The sequence below is a fragment of the Chelonoidis abingdonii genome, chromosome 2, assembly GCF_003597395.2.
Source record: "Chelonoidis abingdonii isolate Lonesome George chromosome 2, CheloAbing_2.0, whole genome shotgun sequence".
Taxonomy (NCBI): Eukaryota; Metazoa; Chordata; order Testudines; family Testudinidae; genus Chelonoidis; species Chelonoidis abingdonii.
In genome coordinates this window covers 29,957,520-29,980,992 of record NC_133770.1, presented here as the reverse complement: position 1 = coordinate 29,980,992, position 23,473 = coordinate 29,957,520, and the positions used below count along the sequence as shown (strand labels likewise).

The 23,473-nt window shown below is 43.4% G+C and overlaps 1 protein-coding gene across 6 annotated transcripts in view; it reads right to left on the bottom strand.

The window, feature by feature from the left end:
* CUL2 (cullin 2) overlaps positions 1 to 21,868 on the bottom strand; it is a 138,187-nt gene extending 116,319 nt beyond the window's left edge. For 4 of the 6 annotated variants that reach the window (XM_032795313.2, XM_032795317.2, XM_032795316.2 and 1 more), the window contains exons 1-4: positions 21,607 to 21,868; positions 16,544 to 16,682; positions 7,181 to 7,283; positions 746 to 840 (exon numbers count right to left, since the gene is read on the bottom strand). In XM_032795313.2, coding sequence (XP_032651204.1) covers positions 746 to 840; positions 7,181 to 7,283; positions 16,544 to 16,662 — 317 coding nt within the window. In that variant the 5' untranslated portion in view covers positions 16,663 to 16,682; positions 21,607 to 21,868. Of the gene's footprint in view, positions 1 to 745; positions 841 to 7,180; positions 7,284 to 16,543; positions 16,683 to 21,243; positions 21,526 to 21,606 lie in introns of those variants that run through there. The other 2 variants (XM_032795314.2, XM_075062222.1) reach the window with 2 other exon arrangements.
* Between the last annotated feature and the right edge of the window lie 1,605 nt (positions 21,869 to 23,473).

The following is a 23,473-nucleotide window of genomic DNA, read 5'->3' as shown; positions in this document are numbered from 1 at the left end:
CCTTCTAACTGCTCTAACCTACCTAAAAAGGTACTACAGTAATAGCCTAATCCCTAGAAGCAACGGATTTAGATGCTGCGGATGTTCCATCTTGCAATCACAGGCAGTAAGAAGGAACTGAGTGATGGCTGAGGCCTCACGGACTCCTGTAGCGAAAAGCATACAGGACAAGAGGCTATTCAGGGTGCAGGTGCCACCCCAAAGGAAAGACACTGCTATTCAAAAAAGCCCTTGTACGCAAGATCAGATTCTATTTGCACCAACGATGGAAATTGCGTGGACATTTACTCAAACAATTCTTACATACAATGACATTAGTAAATTACATTACTGGACCAACTTCTGTGGGTAACAGAGATAAGCTTTCGAGCTACACAGAGCTCCCTCCTATCTTTAATGCCGTGTAGCATGTAGAAACAGAGATGGGAGTTGGCACAACTTGGCCAGCCAACTTTCTGTGGACCACTAGCATGTGTTCCACAGATCATCACTAGACCACAGCTTGGGAACCACTGCACTAAACACTAATCGAGACCACAAACCTATTTCATAGAGATAATCATCAAATTATAACATTGTAGTCATTAAAAATCTGGGCCATATTCTAACCATGCTACAGCTGCCACCATATTATGTGAGCATTCATCTTCTACAGCATCCTTTAGTCAACTCTTCAAATTTTTGTCAAACTCTCACTCCAGTGATCTCCAGTTACTTAGTTTAAAAACTTCTTGGCAAAATTTACCTGTATAAACAGTCCATGTAGTCTGCCCCTTTACTGTATTCTTCCCAGTATCTATGATACATAACCAGTACTTGTTCTTCAGATTCCAGAACACGCTATGAAGGAAAAAAAACCAAACCATATTATAAGAGTTTACTTCCAAATATAATGGCAAAATATTGTGTATACATGCATATACAGTATTTCTGACAGCATAAGAGAATCAATTGATTATTATGAGTTTCAATAGCGTACTTCAAGCCACAAGGACAAACTGAGACAGTCCCTATTTCAGGGAAACTGAATTTATACTGCAAGCTGGAGAAACACAGTTCTTCTTCGAGTGCTTGCTCATATCCATTCCAGTTAGGTGTGCGCGCGCCACGTGCACGTTCGTCGGAAGATTTTTACCCTGGCAACACTCGGTGGGTCGGCAGGGCGCCCCCTGGAGTGGTGCCGCTATGGTGCCGGATATATACCCCTACCGACCCAGCCCAATGTCAAAAATGAGAGAAGTCTGCCTGGCGTGCCAGGGGTTCCACGCAGCAGCTGCGAGGCCGTGGCATCTCATGTTAACAGCCAGCACAATGGCCATGCACTACATTAACTCGGAAGGGACATGGTCCTCTCCTTTTGTCAGGAGCGACCATTCCAGCTCTGGAGCTTTTGCATAGCCCACTCAATAAATCTGGTAGCATCCTTTCTCCTTGGCGTTTCAACTCAGCAGTCTTTCCTGTCTCATTGAGTGCTCGCCCTGCCTAGATGTGATGCATTTGCTGCCAGAAGTGGGGGTTTTTCCCCACATGTGGACCTGTTCGCTTACTGCGAGAACACGAAATTTGTCCGAGGTTCTGCTCCTTCCAAGGTCTCTTCCCCGGGACCGATCTGGACGCTGTCCTCATGCCGTGGAAGGGGCCACACCTTTATGCCTTCCCGCCGTTCCCCCGCTCATTGGTCCTGCTCACACTTTTGCAGGGGCAGGGCGCGCTCATCATGATCACTCCAGCGTGTTCCAGGCAGCACTAATACGCCCACGTGCTCAGCCTGTAAATAGCCTGCCCAATTACCCTGCCACTCCACACCAGACCTCGTACCTCAGGACCACGGCAGACTTCGCGCCTGGACCTGCAGTTTCTTCACTCATGGTGTGTCTCCTACGTGACTATCAGGGTGGCGGATGCCTTCCACCTGGTCAACGTACTGGCCAGGTGGAAGCGTCTCTCCTACAGGTGCAAAACGCTTAAATCTTACTCCTGCTGGGGTCTCGATCCCCTCTGTTGACTACCCTCCGGCCTGCAACGCAGGGACCGCACCGACACCTGCTGAGGCACTGGCGACGACAGCACCGTCGATCCTCGTCCCACAAGGGCCGTTGAATCCGGTGTCTGACAGCTCCCCGGTACGCACTGTGGTCGAGCTTACTGTTCCTCCACGCCAGAGACATTTCCAACGGCGAGGAATCTCATTGCCATGACAGAGTTGATGCTGCCTGAACCCCCGCACCACCGGTGCGGGTAATTACAGTCTCTTGGCAAGCCGCCTTTGATACGACCACCCTCTGTCAGCGCAGCAGAGCGGGCACTGTTCATGATCACGCTCCCGCAGACGCTCCAAGTCCCGTCGGCACTCCACTCCCGACGCCACTTGCAGTCCCGATGCTGTTCTCCTCGGCACCGGTCGCATCGCCGCACAGGTCGGTGTCCTGTTCACCAACCCGATAATCTCAGCACTGTTCTGGCTCCCAGCACCACTACAGGCACTGTGATTCCCGTAGCCGCTCCCACCTCGAGATCTCGGTCGACCTCCCTTCACCGCTTCTGGTCGCATGTCCGGATCTCGTTCCAGGTACCAGTGCGCCTTCCGGTACCGGTCCCAGGTGCCAAGTTGGGACAAGGTCTGGTAGAGTCAGACTCTGCCCATGGTTTTCAGCATCTCCATGGCATCCAGACACGCATCAGTGTCTTCCCACGTGGACAGCTCTTATGCTCAGGACCGCGATTCTGGTTGTGCCCACCAACAACCTGAGAGCCCATCAGGACCTCCTATGGAAGGTAGCACTCAATGCGGACCTCCAGCTGCAGGAGGTCCCCTGGAGGTAGGGGACCCGGTAGTGCACATTATTCGCCGGTTGCCCCACTAGAGGGGCCCTACCCGTTTATTCGGACCATCCAGGCGAATGCCGATACTCTATGGAGGGTACGACTACTTGTCTGTCCATCCTCCTCCCTGCTCACTAGTCATTCAGTTGGTTAAGAAAAAAGGGAACGGCATGGCCAACAGGCGCCAGCCCCAAAATCGAAGGGGGCTAGGCGAATGACCCTACTCAGCCGCAAGGTGTATTCTGCAGGGGGCCTTATAGCCCTGCGTGGCAAATCAATAAGCCCTGTTAGCCCCTATAATCATAACACCCTGGATAACGTGAATCAATTTATGGAGCTTCTCCAATCAAGACTCCCGCCAAGAGTTCACTGCCCTCTTGGAGGAAGGGAAAGGCGGCCAGAGCTTCTCTCCAGGCCTCGTGTACCAGCGAGGCGCATCTCATGGCTTCGGTTTCAAACTCCCGCCTTTCACGACTTACCATTTGTTGGTAAAGGCCTCTTTGCGCGTTGAAATCAACCCCAGGCTGCAAAGCCTGAAGGGCAACAGAGGTCCTAATGCCTCTCTCTCGCGTGCATACGCCGACGACCTACTGCAGGCCTTTTGTCCCAGCCACACCGCCACACTCTGTGCTAGCCACAGATTAGGATTTGGCAGACAGCGCAGGCTGAGGTGGTCCGCAGACGACCGTCAGGACCCCTAGAGGGCCAAGATCGAGGCCCCTCGCAATCACAGACCGGGGCACCAAAGACGAACTTTCGAAGGTGCGCCCGAGGCGGCGTACGGTTACAACCAGATCCCATCCTACTTCCTCTTGGCGTGGTCCCAGTTAACTTCAGTTCGCTGGGTTCCCTACACATGGTGGAGTATGGGTACCACCTCCAATTTGTTCCAACCCTGTCCCTCTTCAGGACTCCTCTCGGGCGCAATTCCTCTTACAAGAGTGCACGACGCCGATGGATGAAGGGGGCAATTACTCCCTTAATTCCCTAATCCCAACTTCGTATACGGAGGTCTCAGACCTATCCTAGACCTACGAGGACTCAACCAGTTTATGATAAGTTGAAGTTCCGCATGGTATCCTGGGAACCTTTATTCCTGTCCTTTAGATCTGGAGAATGGTATGCGCACCTCGATATGAAGGACGCGTACCTTCACATTGCCATCTTCCCTCCGCACAGGGATACTCCGCTTTCTAGCCAACCATCAGTACTTCCAGTTTACGGTCCTGCTGTTTGGCCTTTCTGCAGCCCCACAGCATTAACGCAAGTGTGTGGCCGTAGTCGCCACCTACCTCCGACGACGTCGGACTATGCGTTTTTCCATATCTGGATGCCATTGGCTTATCTGAGGAGACTCAGACACAAGTCATTCAGGTGTGGGCATCGTCAAGGACCTATTCACATGTCTAGGCCTGATGATCACTATGGAACATCCACTCTGGTTCCCGCTTGAGGTTAATTCCTAGGGGCTATCCTGGACTCCGAGCTAGCTAGATCCTGCTTACCAACAGCCACGGTTTCAGGCGATGGCACCGATCATTCGAGGTCTGCAACTTTCCCAACGACCTCGGCTCGCACTTGTTCTCGGTCTCCTGGATCCCCGGCTGCCTGCTAGTTTGTAACCAAACCGCTAAGCTCTGCCTCTGTCATACTCCAAGTTTGGCTCAAATCGGCGTACCGCCCGACAGGGGCCCAATGGTCACGATAGTCACCAATTCCCTCAGCACCCTAGGCTCCCTAGAATGTGGCTAACTCCCTCCCTGGTGTGGGTAGGGGATGCCGCTCCTATCCGCCCAGCCTCACTGTCCCTGACGATGGATGCGTCATCTCTCGGCTCAGGTGCTCACCTCAGTACCTCTCGAGCTTAAGCCTTTGGTCTTCTCAGGAGCTGGCGTTCCACATCAATGTCCAAAAATGAGAGCAGTCTGCCTGGCGTGCCAGGGGTTCCAGCAGCAGCTGCGAGGCCGTGGCATCTCAGTGTTTACAGCCAGCACAATGGCCATGCACTACATAAACAACCTGGAAGGGACATGGTCCTCTCCTTTTGTCAGGAGGCCATCCATCTCTGGGACTTTTGCATAGCCCACTCAATAAATCTGGTAGCATCCTTTCTCCTTGGCGTTTCAACTCAGCAGGTCTTTCCTGTCTCATGAGTGCTCGCCCTGCCTGATGTGATGCATTTGTTGCCAGAAGTGGGATTTTTCCCCACATATGGACCTGTTCGCTTACTGCGAGAACAGGAAATGTCCGAGGTTCTGCTCCTTCCAAGGTCTCTCCCCGGGACCGATCTCGGACGCTGTCCTCATGCCGTGGAAGGGCCAAGACACCTTTATGCCTTCCCGCCGTTCCCCCTGGCTCATTGGGTCCTGCTCAAACTTTGCAGGGGCAGGGCGCGCATCATCATGATCACTCCAGCGTGTTCCAGGGCAGCACTAATATTACGCCACGTTGCTCAGGCCTGTCAATAGCCTGCCCAATTACCCTGCCACTCCACCCAGACCTCGCATACCTCAGGACCACGGCAGACTTCGCCGCCTGGACCTGCAGTTTCTTCACCTCATGGTGTGGCTGCTACGTGACTATCAGGGTGGGCAGGATGCCTTCCACTGGTCAACGTACCTGGCCAGGTGGAAGCGTCTCTCCTACAGGTGCAAAACGCTTAAAATCTTACTCCTGCTGGGTCTCGATCCCTCTCTGTTGGACTACCCTCCGGCCTGCAACAGCAGCCTAGCGGCGAGTTCGCGTCAAGGACACTTGGCAGCCATCTCTACCATCCATCCAGGCTAAGGTGGTCGTTCTGTGTTCTCACACTCTAGGTTTCGGGGTTCCTCAAGGGCTTGAGGCTCATACACCCTAGGTACGCGCCCAGCCCCAACTGAGACCTCAACCTGGTTTAACCAGACTTATGTCTCCTCCGTTCGACCCCTAAGCGGACCTAGCTCGCTGCTAATACCTGTCTTGGAAGACAGCTTTCCTCGTAGCCATTACATTGCCAATGAGCTTCGAGCCAGGGCTCTTATGGTGGTTCCGCCATACTTTATGTTCACAAACAAGGTGCAGTTACGATCACACCCGGCTTTCCTCCTTAAGGTGGTTCGGCCTTTCATGTTAACCACACTCAACGCGATAGCGACACAATTGCACTTCTCCTGGACATCTGGAGAGCGCTCGCATTTATGTTGAGCGGACAAAACCATTTTGTAACACGCCCCAACTCTCGGTTGCCAGTAGCAGTCCGAAGGAAAGGCCTACCTGTTTCCTCTCAGAAGGATCTCATCTTGGGGTGATAATGTGCACCCGCACTTGTTATGATTTGGCTCACATTCCCCAGCCACATCACATGCATTCTGACCAGTGCTCAGGTTTCATCTGCACCTTGCTGACTCGTGTACCTATCCACGAGATCTATCTGCGCATCTCCATGGTCCATACCCTTGCTTCGCATTATGCTCTGGTTCACAGCAAGAGATACTGCAGCCTTTGGCTCCCGCAGTTTTACGTTCTGCCATATTTCACTCCGACCCCACCGCCTACATAAGGACGTGGGGAATCACCTAACTGAAGGATTATGAGCAAGCAAGCACTCGAAGAAGAAAAGACGGTTACTCACCTTTGTAACTGTTGTTCTTCGAGATGTGTTGCTCATATCCATTCCAAACCCGCCCTCCTTCCCCTCTGTCGGAGTAGCTGACAAGAAGGAACTGAAGGGTGGCTGGATCAGCAGGGGCATATATCCGGCACCATAGCGGCGCCACTCCAGGGGGCGCCCTGCCGACCCACCGAGTGTTGCTAGGGTAAAAATCTTCCAACGAACATGCACGTGGCGTGCGCACACCTAACTGGAATGGATATGAGCAACACATCTCGAAGAACAGTTACAAAGGTGAGTAACCGTCTTTTTGATTGACTCAATCAGTATACGAATGACAAAAATAGAATTGCTGAAGTATTGTCATGAGTACGTTTATAATGCAAATACTCAATTGGACAATACTTCGGTAATCTACTTTTCTGCGCTTCCCCATCTCTCCCCTTACTCCTATTTTCAACTTGCCCCCCCAGTAAAATATAAAGACGACAACGACACTTTTGGAAAATTATTCAAATAATTTTAGTTGAAATTATCCAGTCACACTAAAAACATTTACAATTCCCCTCAAGCCACCAAAATGTAACAAAATTAAGATATATTTTGGGTTACCAGACCACGTTTTATACTCCCTTTAAGGAATAGTGAAAGCAGCAAGAATATGTACTCTGAACCTTGTCAGCTACATCTATCCACACAGGACTTGCAGAATTTCTTTGTTATGTACTGTGACAAAAACATGCATATTTTTAGTCATATAATAGTTACCTTGTGCAAATGGCGTACATGATTTTCCAAAAAAAATTTAGTCTCAGTATAAAGTCTCTCTCCAAGAGGTTCTGGATAGGCCACACATAAAGCATAAATGTCCCTGAGTTTGAAGTCAAGGTTTAAAAGGTTCTTTAAATAGGTTCTGTAAATTTAAGGTTATACTTATGTTTTTCACATTTTGGACAGAACAAACAGTTATAATGTGTCATACAGTTGTATGCACAGTACTCTGGATACCATTTCTTGGAACAGTAAGACATTAGGCATACATTTTTAAAACACACTGGCCAAAGTACACATTTAGACACCTAAACAAATGGCCTGATTTTCAAAGTACTGGATGTCCAACAATTCAGTGCTCAGCACTGATGAAAATTCAGTCCCTTATTGTTTAAAGTCTACATTTAGGCACACTTTTTAAAGTCTTGCATAATTAGCTTCCTAAAAGCAAATGGTCTTAACATAAGTTACCACTTCATTGCATTTTTAGATATGTATGAGCTCCGCAAATTACCAGCACACATACTAAGAAAGAAATTTATATATATGTTTTGGAATCCTAGTACACTTCTACCCTGATATAATGCTGTCCTCAGGAGCCAAAAAACACCAAAAACCAACTTACCATGTTATAGGTGGAACCGCATTATATTAAATTTGCTTTGACTTGCCGGAGTGCGCAGCTCCGCTCTCCCGGAGCACTACTTTACTGCATTATATCCGAATTCATGTTATATAGGATCGCATTATATCAGGGTAGAGGTTAATAAACAACTGTATTAGTACAAGAAGGCTTTTGTAGTGGAGACTGAAGAATGAAGTAGATGGATTTTTGAGAAGTATTTATCTTGCTCTGTAAGAAATTTAACTTCACTGGTTTCTGAAGCTGAGACTTTATACACAAAATTATTAGTGTCCCTGTCTAAAGGAGAACCTCCTAGGAGGTTACAGTATTTTATCTTTAATCTAGCTCTTAACAAAGGAAATCCCTAGGAGGTTCTTTTTTAGACAAGGACACTAACAAAGCCTACAAAAAAAAAAACTCCACCATACACAAACATTCAGGTTTTGAGATTACCTAATAATTACTTCTGTCAACCAAAATAGATTCTTTTTATTTGCCAAAAATCATCCCCACCCTATATACAATTATGAATACGATATCAGAATTTTTATGCTTGCTATTTTTGGAATATGGAGAGAAAAACTGACACTGAAGAATAGATCCACCTTTGCTCTTAAGACTTGCTTAAGTAAGTGAGACTAAAGCAAGCACAAAGCATGTAGTTTGGAAAGTTCACTAGAAAAAGAATTTTTTTCCAACACTATCACTTGGTCAAGGAAACAACACACATTTTAGAATAAGGATGATTCCCTTACAGATGGCATTAGGAACACTACGTCATTTTGTTAAGTTAATATCGCTTAGTAACCTTTTAAAAGTAGAAAGACAAAAGAAAAAATGAAACCCATTCATGCTGATCCAAATTTGTGATCATCCACGCTAAAAGTACAGTATCAGAAATAAACCTTTGCATACAAAAATGATTATCTGAACTGCAAGATAGCACACGATTCCTCTAATCATATACTAAATTATTTTAGGATGGCATGTTTGCATGCCTACTAAAAGTTTAAAAGGAGATGGACAGCAAGGAGGCATTTGCTCATTCAACAATAAAAGAATATACAAAGAGGTTTCAAAGAAAATTTCCAAACTATTTCTTAGTTTTAAATGCAAGTGATAATACGAAAATACTGAAGTACAAAAATAAACAAGTCAGAAAGGGGTTTATGTGGCAGCTGGCATCTTAAAAGCCAAGAACTGTAAAGTTTGATATTAACATAATACTCCATGCAGTGTCAGATTACAAGAAGAGATCTCCTCAGCGTGCAAAGAGGGAAGGAAATATTGGGCAGAAATCCTGGTAAATGATTGATAAATTTGTTTTAACAGTGTGGTTGGCACCATGCCAATGATTCATAGGGATGCCACATTAGAAAAGGCAGGACCTAGCTGTATTTCCAGGTTGATAACTTAGAACACGGATTAGTCAGTTTGAGAAATTTTGATACATGGGATGAATGGATATAGTAGGTTCTCTCTGGGGAACTGAGGACATTCACTATGTTGCCATGTTGGAACACATCCATTTTCTTCAGGAAGGAATTTCTATGGGTATACGACATCTTAGTTTTCAGCAGGCTGCCCGATTTTTCTGGGAAACAACATGCAAATGTAGCCCACGTTCCACAATACCGTAGCACAGAAAAAATAGTAGAGACTAAGTAATCTCATTTTTTTATCTTGTCAACAGACAGGCTGAGGTTCACTGCAGGGGTGGAACCCAAACACAGAAGGTGCGGTAGAATGATGGCAGGAGTGGTCTCAAATTCTCCATTACGGAATGCCACCACATCCTCCTGGATGGAGATCGGTGAATAGTTCTGTGCACTCTGATTTTGGGGAGATAATTTGGCTTGGGGGGGGAAGAGAAGGCATACAAGCGGTGGCTTAGCCATAGTTACCAAGACAACAACTCCCTGGTATTCTTGTCCTTGAAAAGTACATCTTTGTATTGATATTTGATACACAGCAGTTCAAAACTTGTTAACTCCCCACTAGGATACTAAAGTGAAAAAACTCTCATTGAGACACTTACTGTCAGGTGAAGCTGCAGCCTGCTTATCCACTATTGCAGAGTCAAGCATGAACCTTCTTGAATAAAAGCTAGCAACTGAATCCACTGAAGTAGGACTTGGGTATCTCTAGAGAAAAGAGACTCCAGGATTCTGCTGCTTATTTACTGTTCTATAGTCAAGACTTTGACATGGATAAAAACACGTGCTTAGTCCAGGTAAGACTGTAGGGCTTTCATAGTCTGATAGCTCCAAACTCATGTGGTAACAGAAGACAAGTTTGGACTCATGGTTCCCCTTCATGCTCAAACTGAGTAAATCCATATTCATATCTCTTGGTGGAATCTTTAGCTTCTCCTTCAGGGAGCTGTGTAGCCAGCTCCTGAGGATCAAACTTGCAGAGTCCTCATGGGCCCAAGGCAAAATATTTATACAGAACACCACAGTACACAGCAACCTCATGAGCGTACTAATAACTCTGGATAGACAAAGTGATAGAAGCCAGATTTTCCATGCTGAGCTTGCTGATTTTCGTGAGCAAGATGTGCCTTCAAGTGCCAGAAGTGCTCACTGTGCCATTCTTCCTGGGGACCACAAAGAATACAGAATCAGCTTCCCTAAATGCTGCTCTCAGTGGAATAACTTAAGTGTCTCAGTTTCCAAAAATTAGAGGTGGCTGTTGACACTGTATGTCACTACCAGACTGGAGAAAGCTGGGGATAATTTGTTGTGAGGAGCAGGATTAATGTAGCTCCAGAGCATATCCTGTGTATGTGATAGTTTGTTTATCTTTAATAGATAGAGAGTTTGCCTTTACTTTAGCACGATTAAAGAGGTGTCATATTGGCTGTCGCTGGATCTAAAGAGGCTCTGGAGATTAACCCTAGTTCCCCTTTCCATCTTCATTCCAAGCCTTGCCAATGTATGGAGAATCTTCTCTTTTCTTATAGCTCTAGGTTCAGAAAAATCTTCCATCCGTGCAGACAGTAAAGGAATTATCCCTTTCACTAGATGCCATAACTGCTTTGCCCAAATGACTCAAAGCAAGGTTTTTTTTAAATAAAACACAGATGAAGCTACTTCACCTATTCATCTGCCTTCCAGGTAAGCAAGCACACCTGCCTAGGTTAGAAGTGACAGCAAAAGTAGAAAATTTAATAGTGTCAAATGAAACAATCTGCCACAAATGCAGATGGTAGAATTCTCTCTCAGTACTAAACTTAGGTCTGTCAGGGCAAGCAAATTTACCTCATTATTCAAGGCTAGCCTAATAAAATAAAATTATTCAGGCTTCTGTCAAGACACCTGCCACTGCATGGGGACGGATAGCTCACTCATTTGAGCATTGGCCGACTAAACGCAGGGTTGTGAATTCAATCCTTGAGGCGACAATTTAGGGATTTAGTTGTGGATTGGTCCAAGCCCCTGCTCAAAGCAGGATGTTGGTCTAGATGACCTCCTGAGGTCCCTTCCAACCCTCATATTCTATGATCAGAATTCTTCCCTAAAAAATACTTCCCAAAAAACCAAATAGATCAGTATCCCTTATCTGGAAAAAACTTTATACTCAACTAAGAAACTACAGCTGAAGCCACAGCTACTTGAGGAATCCACACAATTACTTCTTGGCTTCTGTAAGTATGCTGAATATAAGCAACTGTCCATATTGTTTGGATTTCACAGGGGCTTCCCACTCTAAGCAAATAATTTTCTTTATCGATTTGTGCACTAGTATCACAGACTCCTGTTTGACCCTTCAGAAAAATATTTAATCAGGCTGGATCTGCAGTTTCTCTGGCCTTTTCTGTCCAATGGAGCCAAATAGTAACTGAAACAGACACACTCTCTTGAATACAGTATCAGGAATAAGAGGGAAAAAGTTTTGGGGGTTCTTCCTTCCCCATTCTGGCACAAGAGTAAGCTCACTTTCTTTCTCGGTTGAAGTGGAAGAGCCTTGTGAGTAGCAGTGAGACACAAAATCTGAACATAAATTCTGAGTACTTCACAGATTTTTCTTCTAAACTGTTGGCTCCAGACACAGAGGCAAAAAAAAAAAAAAAGTGAGAGTTCATACACATAGCTAGCTTAGCGATACTGGAAGTGATTCCTCAGCCAAACTTGTCCTCACAGTTTGTTAAAATAAATACCACTTCCCTCACAACAGAAGCGCCTCTAAGAAAGAAAAGGGTGATTAAAAATCCCTGCTAATATGTCCTAAAACCAAATTTCCAAACTTTAAGACATACCTACCCTTTTCTGTCCTGAGGTCTCTCCTGTCCTTTTGGGAGATGGGATGAAATTCTGCTTCTACTATGCAAGAAGTTATCTTGAATAATGGAAGACAGCTGTCCTTTTATTTCAGTCCCTAAACCTGACAGCTGGCCAATGCCAAATAAGTTGAGGCACAACTGGCAGACGTCTTCAGGTAGAGAGAAAAAGTTGCAAGAGCATGTGTGTGACATTGTCAATGGCAGATGCCACTTGCACTGTGCCTGAGTCAGGCAATGCACAACTGGGCTCACCTCAGGCCAATGAGAGAATCTAGAGAGAGTAAATAAATATCATAAACATAACCACTGAGGTCCCTAAATCCTCCTGAATACTTACACCCCAGGTTCAAAAACCCATCCAGATTAGAATTATATAGTAGCAGAAGTCTCTGAACTGATATACATCAGACAGAAGCAGAACTTCCAGATGACTTGCCCGTACGAGAATTCTCTGGAACCAGCTGACAAGGGAAGGACACTTCCCTTGCTGAAGACTGGCAGCCATGCCCATTCAACAGACTCCAATGTGAAAAGAATTATGCTGGCATCCTATTTAAAAAAGTAATTAAGATGGGAGTGTCAAAATAAATACAAAATGCAAATCCAGACTCCCAGATTTCTAGTCTCTGGCAGAATCCTTTGAGAGATTTTAGGTGGAAAAGAGCAGGAAATGCTGCTGGCATTTTATACCCAAATTGAAATATTCTATATACAGGGTCCTTTATTTTGGGTGTCCATCAGTCTATATGATTGGCTGAAAAAGTGACTACGCATGCATGAAATGCAAAGGCACTTGGAATTCTCAATTAAAATGCGGACCTTGATATTGTGGAACAGAAGAAAACGGAAAAACGAAACACCACACTATTCTGCACTATTGAATATCCTCTTTCTGAAGATTTACTTTTACTGTTAAACAGTGTGTGAAATATAAAAAAGCAGCAGTTAGCTACCTTCGCCCAACAAAATCTGATAAAAGTACAGGTGTCCTGCAAGTTACTGCTTAGAAGCTTTGCCACACCAATTTGTTTATCACATTAACTTTCTAAATTAAAAAGTTACTCTCAATAGCGAAGATACTTACAGTAACAAGTTTTAAACAAAATCAAATTGGCATCTGTACTGTGATAACACTGTATAGTGAAATAACACCAGACCGGTTTTATTACTGCAGAGGTGCAAACAGAGGAAATCTGAAGGTCAAAGGTAGCGAAAAATGAGTCATGCTTTAAATAAAGAGCCTATGAGTTGCTTCTTATCAGAAGCAGATAACACTATTCAGTTGGTATCCCAAAGTCCTGGTTTTCCTCATTTTAAAGACAATTGCTATAAATAAAAAGACAACCCTGCAAAAAGAACAACCACCTCAGGCTCTGTTGGAACAGAGGGGAGAAGCAAATTCCAGAAGTGAGGTTATCCTTCGAGAGGACCATCCCTCACTGAAATGCCAGGACTCACTTTGACCACCCAAGCCCATCTCAACTACTGCAAGTAGGTCTCCATTTCTGCAGCGTACGATAAATACACTGCTATAAAATGTGGTCTAGAATCAACTGGATTCCTTTTTCTGTAACAATATTAAGTTATTCACTGTAAATATGAAGTTTCTAATATCATACCACATTTAAAAACTAAATACTTCCTCCTCCTCTCAAAATAGGTTTATTTAAAAAGTTGATAGTATAAACAGATTAGACTGATCAATGGTGCTATAATGAGTAAGTGTGCTAAATAGTCAAAGAGTTTTAATACTACACAGTTCAAAATTCTTTAGCCACATTACTTCTCTAGGTTACCAAGTGTAATAAAAAGCAAGAAAAATAATACACATTTAAGAAAAATTAGTAGAAGGTTAAAGCTCTTGCAAAATACACTTCTACTCCGATGGAATGCTGTTCTCGGAAGCCAAAAAATCTTACCGTGTTATAGGTGAAACCGCGTTATATCGAACTTGCTTTGACCTGCGAGTGCACATCCGCCCCCCACCACGAGCACTGCTTTACTGCATTATATCAGGGTAGAGGTATCTAAAATCGTTACCATCTTAAGAGACAGTTGAGTTTGGAACAACCTATGTTCATTTAAGCAAGACATCTGAAGCTGGCGGGTGGGTGTGTGTGTGTGTGCCCCACTTGAAAAACAAAACAAAACAAAACAAAACCATGCAAGCTGGCTTTTTAAAACTAGCTTTTTAATTTAAGGGTCACTGTAAGAGCATCTGAATTATTAAATGATTATTTCAGATTTGGAACAACCTTAACACTAACTGTAGAGAAAAAAACTGGTAATGTCATTAAGTTTTGAATACCCACCTATGAGACTTGTGTTGAAGTATATAATTTACTTAAGCTAGAAGCAGCTCCAAAAAGAGCCAATCTTTACTTAGAAACTACAAGCTGACAGAAGCTCATCATGCTACGCAGGTGCAGAGGGTATTCCAAGAAGATCTACTCTCCTATAGCTGCAAGATGCCAAAATAGTCACTATGCTGCCACCTTCCTAGACATGGAGTTAAGAGTTTATGACCACTGGGGTACTAGGAATTACACCAACGGGCCTCCACTAAGCAAAATTTGGGAGTCTGCTAGTGTGCGTTCTCTAGTTGACTAATTGTTCAGTGAGCTGCAGAATAAGTTCTGAAAGGGGAAGCAGTACAAAATTGGTCACGTATGGTTCAAAAATAATCTCCATGTTCCTCACACAAAAGTTACAAATTGGGGTTATATAGGAAAAAGGTAATAGTTTCAAAGAGATTTAAAAAACAAAAACAAAAAACCCAGCTCCAGTGATTTATGGAGCAACAATTTCAAATGTTTTTGAAATATGAGAAAAGGTGCCAGCTTGAATTTTTAAAACAAAGGCTCCCATGTACAATGTAAAAAAAAATAAATAAATAAATAAAAAATACTGTGGTGGGTGATTATCAGGGCAGAAACACTTATCTTATTCCTTTGCAGGCTCTTGAAGAGTGCAAAACGTAAATGTAAATTTTATAAGTATTTTGAATTTTTTTTTAAATTCCAGCTAACTTCTACAGCTCAGAGCTACAACCTTGATTTATGCATCCTTTTGAGATTGGAACATGCAGTTCTTAAACAGCTTATTTTTGGTTTTCATGAACTGCACTTATGGTTCAAGAGTAACAGAACAATTTGACAAAATGCAAGTCCTCTCAAACCAAATCAGTAGTGACTTCTTAAAATTATAGAAGTAACAGTGCTTTTAAGATCTGGTTGTCCTAAAGACAGGGTGAGAAGTTGTGACTCCAGAAGTGCAATTATAAAAGGGTTTCTAATGCAAGAGCCATCACAGAATTTATTGTCCTTGAAAGTGAGCTGCAAGTGGACTTGCAACCAACTCAATTTTATGTTGTTCTTTAGGGACAGCAACATGGACACAATAGAAAGCCATCTACTCTGAAACGCAAGCACAGCTTGTTAAACAGGACGTAGACTCAAAAGGCTCTTCTTCCCTTTTTGTAAAATTTATGTGGTAGAAATCTATGTATCAAAATCTGCCCTATAGTATCTGGACTCTTAGATCTGAAAATTACTGCTTGTCAGAAGGATTCAGATTGCAGGTGAGTTTGAGAAGTCACTTAGAATTCACCCATTATTCCCCACTACAAGGCAGCTTTTTCCTCTGAAGGAGGAAAAAACAAAAAAACAAAAAAATGCAGTAGGTTATGCCTGTGTTATTCTACAAGCCTATTTTAGTTGCAACAACAATGCTTCTCTCTCAAAACAGAAGATCCTTCACATCATAAGATTATATGTAAGAGAGAGAAGGGTGAGTATCACCACAAACTACATTTAAGAAAAAAATTTTATCTTTGGCTGTTGGAGAAGAATAAAATGGTAAATGGCATTGAAGCAGGATGTGAGTTTATAATGTGGCTGAAGTTTTTGCCCTGGCCACTACTAATTAAGGAAGTGATTTAAGTTATAACAATTACATCTTTACATGCTATCAAGAATACTTAGAACCAATAAGTGGTTTTACTTCCATGTATAATTAAAATAGCTTGCTTATAAAGATGGGGAGTCTCAACCCATAGAGGTTTTGAACAAAGAACAGTTCCAGGGTAGTGGAAGACTGATATAAATGAGTTTAAACACACAACATACCTCTTTGGAAGGGAAAGAAAACAGTTAAAACAGCTCTGGTTACACCTATTAAGATTTATACTGCTGAAAAGAATGTGAAAAACACATTTGATTATTTCCACTTCTATACAAAAACAGTGAAAAACAATCACATTTGTATAAAAATCACAGGTCTTCCTCTCAATGCCTCATCCAAAACTCATTGAAGTCAGTGAAATAATCTCATTCATTTTAATGGGCTTTGGATCAAGTCCACATTACTGTGTTACAAAGTGCGAGGGCCACTCTGTGCTAAGTATATTTTTCTACATACGAATAAAGGTGAAATTCTGTTTAAAGGATACGAGAAGCGGTCATTCCATGTCGCTCTTTCAACATAATCCAACATTACAACAGCTTTAATTGTTGTTAGAAGTTTGTTCCATGTTTCATCAAAATCAACTACTCGTGGTTTCAGGGACATTGTGCGGATTTAGTGTTAATCTGTAGGGGAGGGGAAAAAAAAAGTATTACTTTCAACCTCCTAAATATTAAGAAGCGGTCAAACAGCACGTTTCAAGAGTTTTTAGAAAGTAATTGGTAGAGCCCTGAAACTCTTCTTCCTTTAAAGCAAATAGTACTTTCTTTAAAAGCATCACCTTGAAACTCTCTCTTTATATTATAAGTATGTATACTGGTGTAATATTGTGCATCAAGGACCCTATATAAAAATTAAATATGCATCTCTTATTCTAATATTAAGGTCACACAAAGTCAAAGTCTATGAAGACTAAAGTTAAGGTCTCTAAAAAGTAACCTCTGTCAAACTGCACTAAACAGTGTGTTTTTAAACAGGAACACTGAATGTGTACAACTTTATGAATTGTTATTTGGTTGCTTCCGAACAAAATAATATTGTCCCTGCCCTAAGGAGCTTACTTTCTCAGATGATGTACAAGCATGCTGAATACATTAAAGTTAGTATTGTGTGTGTCCTACATCTACCTCAGACCACCAATATTTGTCATGAATATTTATCAGATTATGCACAAAACTCTAGCCATCCACCTCTTACTCTGATGATTAACAATGAAAAAGTAGTTCTGTATTTTTGCTTGTCAAAAAGTTGTGTATTCCTCTGGAAAACACAAGTATAAATTTGCTATACTGACTATACATATTTTCACATGCACACACAAAATAAGCATCAAAGGGTTAACATTGTAACCCACTGAAGAAACGTATTTCAAAACATAGTATTTGAACTCGTTCAAATGCTAACGGAATGAGCAAGTGTTAGTAGCTTAGGCAACACATTCTTCCCAAATGGTTTTAATAATGTTATGTGAATACTTGGTAATCCTAAAACCAGGTAAAGTTGATGCCACATGTTGCGATCAAACTAGTGAGCCATAGGTTAAGGGATGACAGTCAACTTAAAACACAGCAATTACCATACTAGATCAGACCAGTTGTCTAGCTAGCACAGCAGGCTGTGTCTGGCAGCAGCAAGAAACAAAAATTAAGAAACCCTGCATAGACAGTGAGTCTAGGGGCAGGGAAAGTTATTCCCCTAAAATAAAAGTTTCCTCCTTATCCCTTTCAGTTAAGAGTTAGGCTTATGCTCTTCACATGCAGTTACATAGTTCCTAACACTTGATGGTGAATTGGACAGACTCTACCCTTGAGACTTTGAGATGATCATGCTTGTGAGCTCTATATACATATCAGGTACTTACATTATTCTAATTGAATCCCTGCACTTTCATATCTTCATGATTTAGTACCTGCAAGGACCTGACAAATAGTCAATGGACACTGAAGAGTACAGCATTCTGTAGCTCAACTACTTGCAGTGCTTGGTCCATGAGAAGCAGAAAGATCTGTATTTGTACATTCTTAGAGATGCCTCCTCACAATCCTTCATATTGGCACTGCTTGAATACACAAGGTTCTGTAGTACTTATGAACTTTTGCATGAGAAGGAGGGACAAAAGGAGGCAGTCCATCCCTAAAGTCAGACGTACAGTGTAAAATTTTGAGTTGTGCACTGCAGTATTACAATGTGATCTCCTACAATACTGAAGTGACAATCCTTAGGCATTCAGTTACAGGTTTAAATTCTGCCACCTTGAACAACACAAAGTTCATCATCATCCAGAAAGCCCATCCTTTGTTATGTATCTTGATCTGTTGGAAAATTATTCGTGTTTTACATTGAAGCCTTGAAAGGATTATTGTTCAATGACCTTAACTGTCTTGTTCCAAGAGAAAAATAGTCTCCTTTCTCAAGGAGTAATGACTCCCTATTTATGACAAAGCTTATCAACTTGAAGGGTACTAGCCTAGTAACATTCAGGAATTCACTGCATGTGTCAGCACACTCACCTACTACATAGTAACTGCTAGCTGGAGTCTTCACTACCGGCTGAAAACTATCCTAAGTAGCATTCTGTACTTTCGCAATAATCTTGCCTCCTTACTGAATGGTTCCTAGCCCAGTGGATTACATAGTTGCTGTGTACAGCCTCTATACAATGTCCAAACAGAATCTCAGGTCAGCAGGGATTGCTTGAAAGCAATAGAAACAAGGCCATTTACAGTTGGCCTCAGAATGAAGTAGAATATCAGTGCTTCAAAGAGTCACAATTCTGAGAAGTAGGTAAGGTAAAAAGCCTGTCCTATACAAGGAAGCAAAGATCCGGATATCTTTAGATAAAAGCCAACTCAATCTGGGTCCCAAACTCGTGAACAGGAGCAGCTTTTTATGCTACTGGTATACTCCTTTGCAAGGCACAGGAAAGACTGTACACAGGTATTCCCCCTACAGAAGTGCATGCTTGCGCATGAGACAAAAGACTATCTGACCATGAACAAAACAGTTGAAATTGATCAAGTGCTGTCAAATGCATACATTTAAAAAAAAGACAATCACCACACAAACACACCTTTTTTCAATATGCCACGGCAGCCAAAAAGACAAAAAGTGTTAGTAGACTGTATTTAATATTGGCCAGTTTCTCTAAAACGGATATAGTAGAAATAGAGGGTGTTCAGATTGCCTGTGTTAGGGATCTCTGAAGCATGGAAAAACTTGCATATAAAGACTGCAAAGATTAGGTCTGTGTAGTTTGAGAGGACACAAAGCAGGAAGACAGGAAAAGCATACAATAATGCACGATTTAAGAGAGTAGATCAGGCACTTCTATTTCCCTTCTCCCAGAATAACAAATGGAAATTTAATAAAATTTAAAGGCATCCAGTTTTGAACTGATAAAAAGAAATACTTTTAAAAAATTGGCCCATGGAACTCATCACTAGAATAATATGAAGGCAGAGAGCTTAGTAGGATTCTGAGTAGTATTGGACATTTATACAGATGAGATTATCAAGCTGTATCAAGACACTGTCCTAGAACAGGACTCTTTTTCCTCCTAAAAAACAAACTTACTACTATTAACATACACCAAATGATGCATTAGTATTTTCAGTTTAACATAAACATTCAAAACATTTATAAAATGCACACTACTATGTTTAAAGAAAAGGTATTTTCCAGAATCCAGAAATATATTGCTACTATTAACATGAATTGACAAAAATTGCAAAAAGTTATAATAAATCCCAGGAAAGGAAGAGATTTGAGGGGTATGTCTTCCAAAAGGAAGATGAACGCCACTAAAAGAAACTAAAAAATAAACCCCAATAAAGCATGTCTTTATCTAAAAGAATTAATCACACAATTATATTAAAATATGTGGGAACACTTTTGATGAGACCTAAGCAGGTCATCTCTACTCTAAGAGTTTGAAGGCTCCCATGGCACTTTTTGTATGAGCAGGCATTAGTAGCCATGTCCTCACATGTCAACAAAAGGGTTGTGTAGCATGCTGTCCACCAGTTTGTTGCTGCCCCAATTCTCTAAGTATCTCTACACAAGGAAGAGTTTTCTTCCTGTCATGAGAAACTAACTTGATTGAAGAAAGTATCTCCCCCATGAGCTATACAGGACCAATGAAGCTGTATTTCAGTGGTGCTGAATATATGTAATCTGTACAGCAGTTTCAGACCCTTTGTGAAAAAAAATAAACCCACAAATGTCAAATATTAACTGGTTTGAGATAGAGTGCTTATTGGAGATGGATACATTGCAGGAGTTAAAACTGCAATAAAGTATTTATATAAATTTATTTTTATAATTTTAAAATATTTTTAGATGAACTAATTAATCCTCATAAATTTCAGTACGGCTTGTCTATAACGGGGTGTTACCAAAACACTCCTGTGTGTAAGTGTAGCTACAACGTGGACACACTGCACTAATATAAAAAGTAATAAACTAGTGCAGCTTCAGAGTAAGATGCATCAGTGCAGGTCTTCTCTACACCAAGTGTTTGCACTAGTGAAAAACCAGGTAGATACACTTTAACCCCATCATACATTAAAAGCAGGAGACAGCCTTTGGTTTTCTTAGTCTTTGGTTACCATCGTCATATGTTCTATTTATGAGTGGGGGGGGGGCTATGAAATGTAATAAATGCAGATTGTGTGACCACATGTAGGTCCCAATAGTTCTCAGCTATATAAATATGTTGCAAAAGCAAAAGAGACACAGGGGTGGAGTGCGGGGGGCCAGCCAGAGGAAGAGATATTGGCTACTTAAATTAGGACACGGAAAAGATCCAACTTGGCCAAGTCCAGCAGCCAGGGGCCTAGAAATCGCCCAGGAGCGGAATCAGTGAGCGGCCGGTGGGCCCCTCACCTCCCTGCCCCTACACACCCACATTATTCACTCCCAAACCAAAAGTGAAACTGGCGGGGACGGGGGTGTAACATTTCCCTGGGGGTCGGATGCCGGGGCCTGCGAGGAACAACTCAGAACGGGTGCAAAGAGCCAAACATGGCCGGGACCTCAACCCTGCGGGGCTCAGCGTGGGGAGGAGAACAAAACCCGTCACGAGGGCGAGAGGTTTTGGGGAGCAGCCAACAAATCCCGGGGAGGAGGAGAAGGAGTCTGCCCTCTCGGGAGGCGCAGGGCCAGCAAATGCGCTCGGCGGTAACATACCCCTCCGAGCCGGGCCCAGAGGATCCAGGCCGTGCGCGAGGAGGTCATGCCCCCTCGGAGCCGGGGGAAGCCCTCGCTCCGCTTCCCCCCGGCGTTCGCTAGGAAGCCAGAGGCGCCTCCAGCACGGGGTTACCTGGCAGGAGAGGCCCGAGTTAACGGAGCCGGCCGGCCGGCCTCCCTCCTCCGTGTCCCGAGGCTGCAGTCCCTGCCCCGCTCCCCCTCCTCACTGCGCTGCCATTACCCAGCCGCGGCCCCCAGCCCGTCTCTCCGCCGGCGCCGCCACTGCACTGCAGACCGCGGGGTGGGAGGGGAAGCCTCCCTACACTCCGGCCCCATCGCACTCCGGGCCTGCCTCATACTCACCCACCTCCCTGCGTACGCCTCAACTGACACAGCCGGCCGCTGCGTGCGTCTGCCCCAAGGCGCTGGGCGAACGGCCGGGCCTGGCCACAATGCACCTCTCCCCCGGCCGGCTTGGTACAGTCCGCACTACGGGCAGCGGAGAGGCTCTAAATTCATTAGACTTCTGTTACCGTAAATAACTGATTGGATTCCCCTTAGCGCGGGGCCCTCATGCGCATGCTTCGCGCTGCTCGTTCGGATTTATTGCTTTTCCCCACAATGCGCATGCGTTACTCACCAGTTTCAATATGCTATTTTCTGCGCATGCTCCCCCCTCCCGATCGTCTGCACATCGCAATAAATCAGTCTCCGTGACGCGCTGCACTCACAGCTTGAAATGGGGTCTCGTAGGGGCAATCGAAGTTACGCACATGGGATTCCTTCACATCAGTCTGCTGCACCACAGTCCCAGCTCTGCCACTCCACCACGGCTACTGCACCCCCTTTGCCTCCCTATGCACTTGCCTCACATCCTGCACACACACCAATGCTGTGTCCTTCCATACAGCTGCACCACACACATCCCCCACCTCGCATGCCTCTAATCTTCCATAGAATTAAAAACATAGGAATAGATACAGTACAAGCAACCCTCTAGCAGGGAGATGTGGGATAATCTTTCCGCCCAGGAAGGTCTCATCTTATACTCTAACAGAGTCCAATTCCCTAGGAGGCGAGGCAGTGCCTCTTGCGAGGAAGAGAGGGAGGCGGGGCATACAGCCCTCCCACTTCCCTCCGCCTTCCAAAAAGCCCGCTCTGCATTTTCTTGTTATTTACTATTTCTTCAGAGTCAGACTAGACTGAAAATAACTACTATAAATAAAGAAGACGCCTATACTACAAGACATACACTTGAAGGCTAGTCACAGGCATTTATAACAAAATATCTACACCTCTAAACACACATTCACAGCTAACTGCCCTGCTGTCTCCACTGTCAACTCCCCCCACAACCTTCCTCGCCCCGCTGTAAGAATAAAGAAGGTGTTCTTAATCGATTTAACTCACGCAAGATGACAAGCCAGTTTGTAGTTTACACACAAGTTAAGAACACTTTTTCCCCTAGTGAAGGCAGTCCACGTGTGATTACTTAGAGCTTTCACCCACTTCTCCACATAATTTATAACAAATATCCCACTACCCCTGAGATTCTCACAGCTTGATATGCTCCTACCTGTGATGGGATAAGAGGGAAGGTCCTCATGGATTGGTAACTGATTAAAAGATAGGAAACAAAAGGTAGGAATAAATGGTCTGTTTTCAGAATGGAGAGCAATAAATAGTGATGTCCCCCTGGGGTTTGTACTGGGACAAGTCCCATTCAACATATTCATAAATGATATGGAAAAAAGGGTAAACAGTGAGGTGGCAAAATTTGCAGATGATACAAAATTATTCAAAATTGTTAAGTCCCAGGTGGACTGCAAAGAGCTACAAAAGGATCTCACAAAACTGGGCAATACAATAGCAGATGAAATTCACTGTTGATAAATGCAAAGTAATGCACATTGGAAAACATAAACCCAACTATACGTATAAAATGATGAGGTCTAAATGAGCTGTTATCGCTCAAGAAAGAGATCTTGGAGTCATGGATAATTCTCTGAAAACATCCATTCAATGTGCAGCAGCAGTCAAAAAAGCAAACAAAATATTGGGAATAATTAAGAAAGGGATAGATAATAGGACAGAAAATATCATATTACCTCTATATAAATCCATGGTATGCCCACATATTGAATATTGCATGCAGATGTGGTCATCCCATCTCAAAAAAAGATATATTGGAATTGGAAAAGGTTCAGAAAAGAGCAACAAAAATTATTAG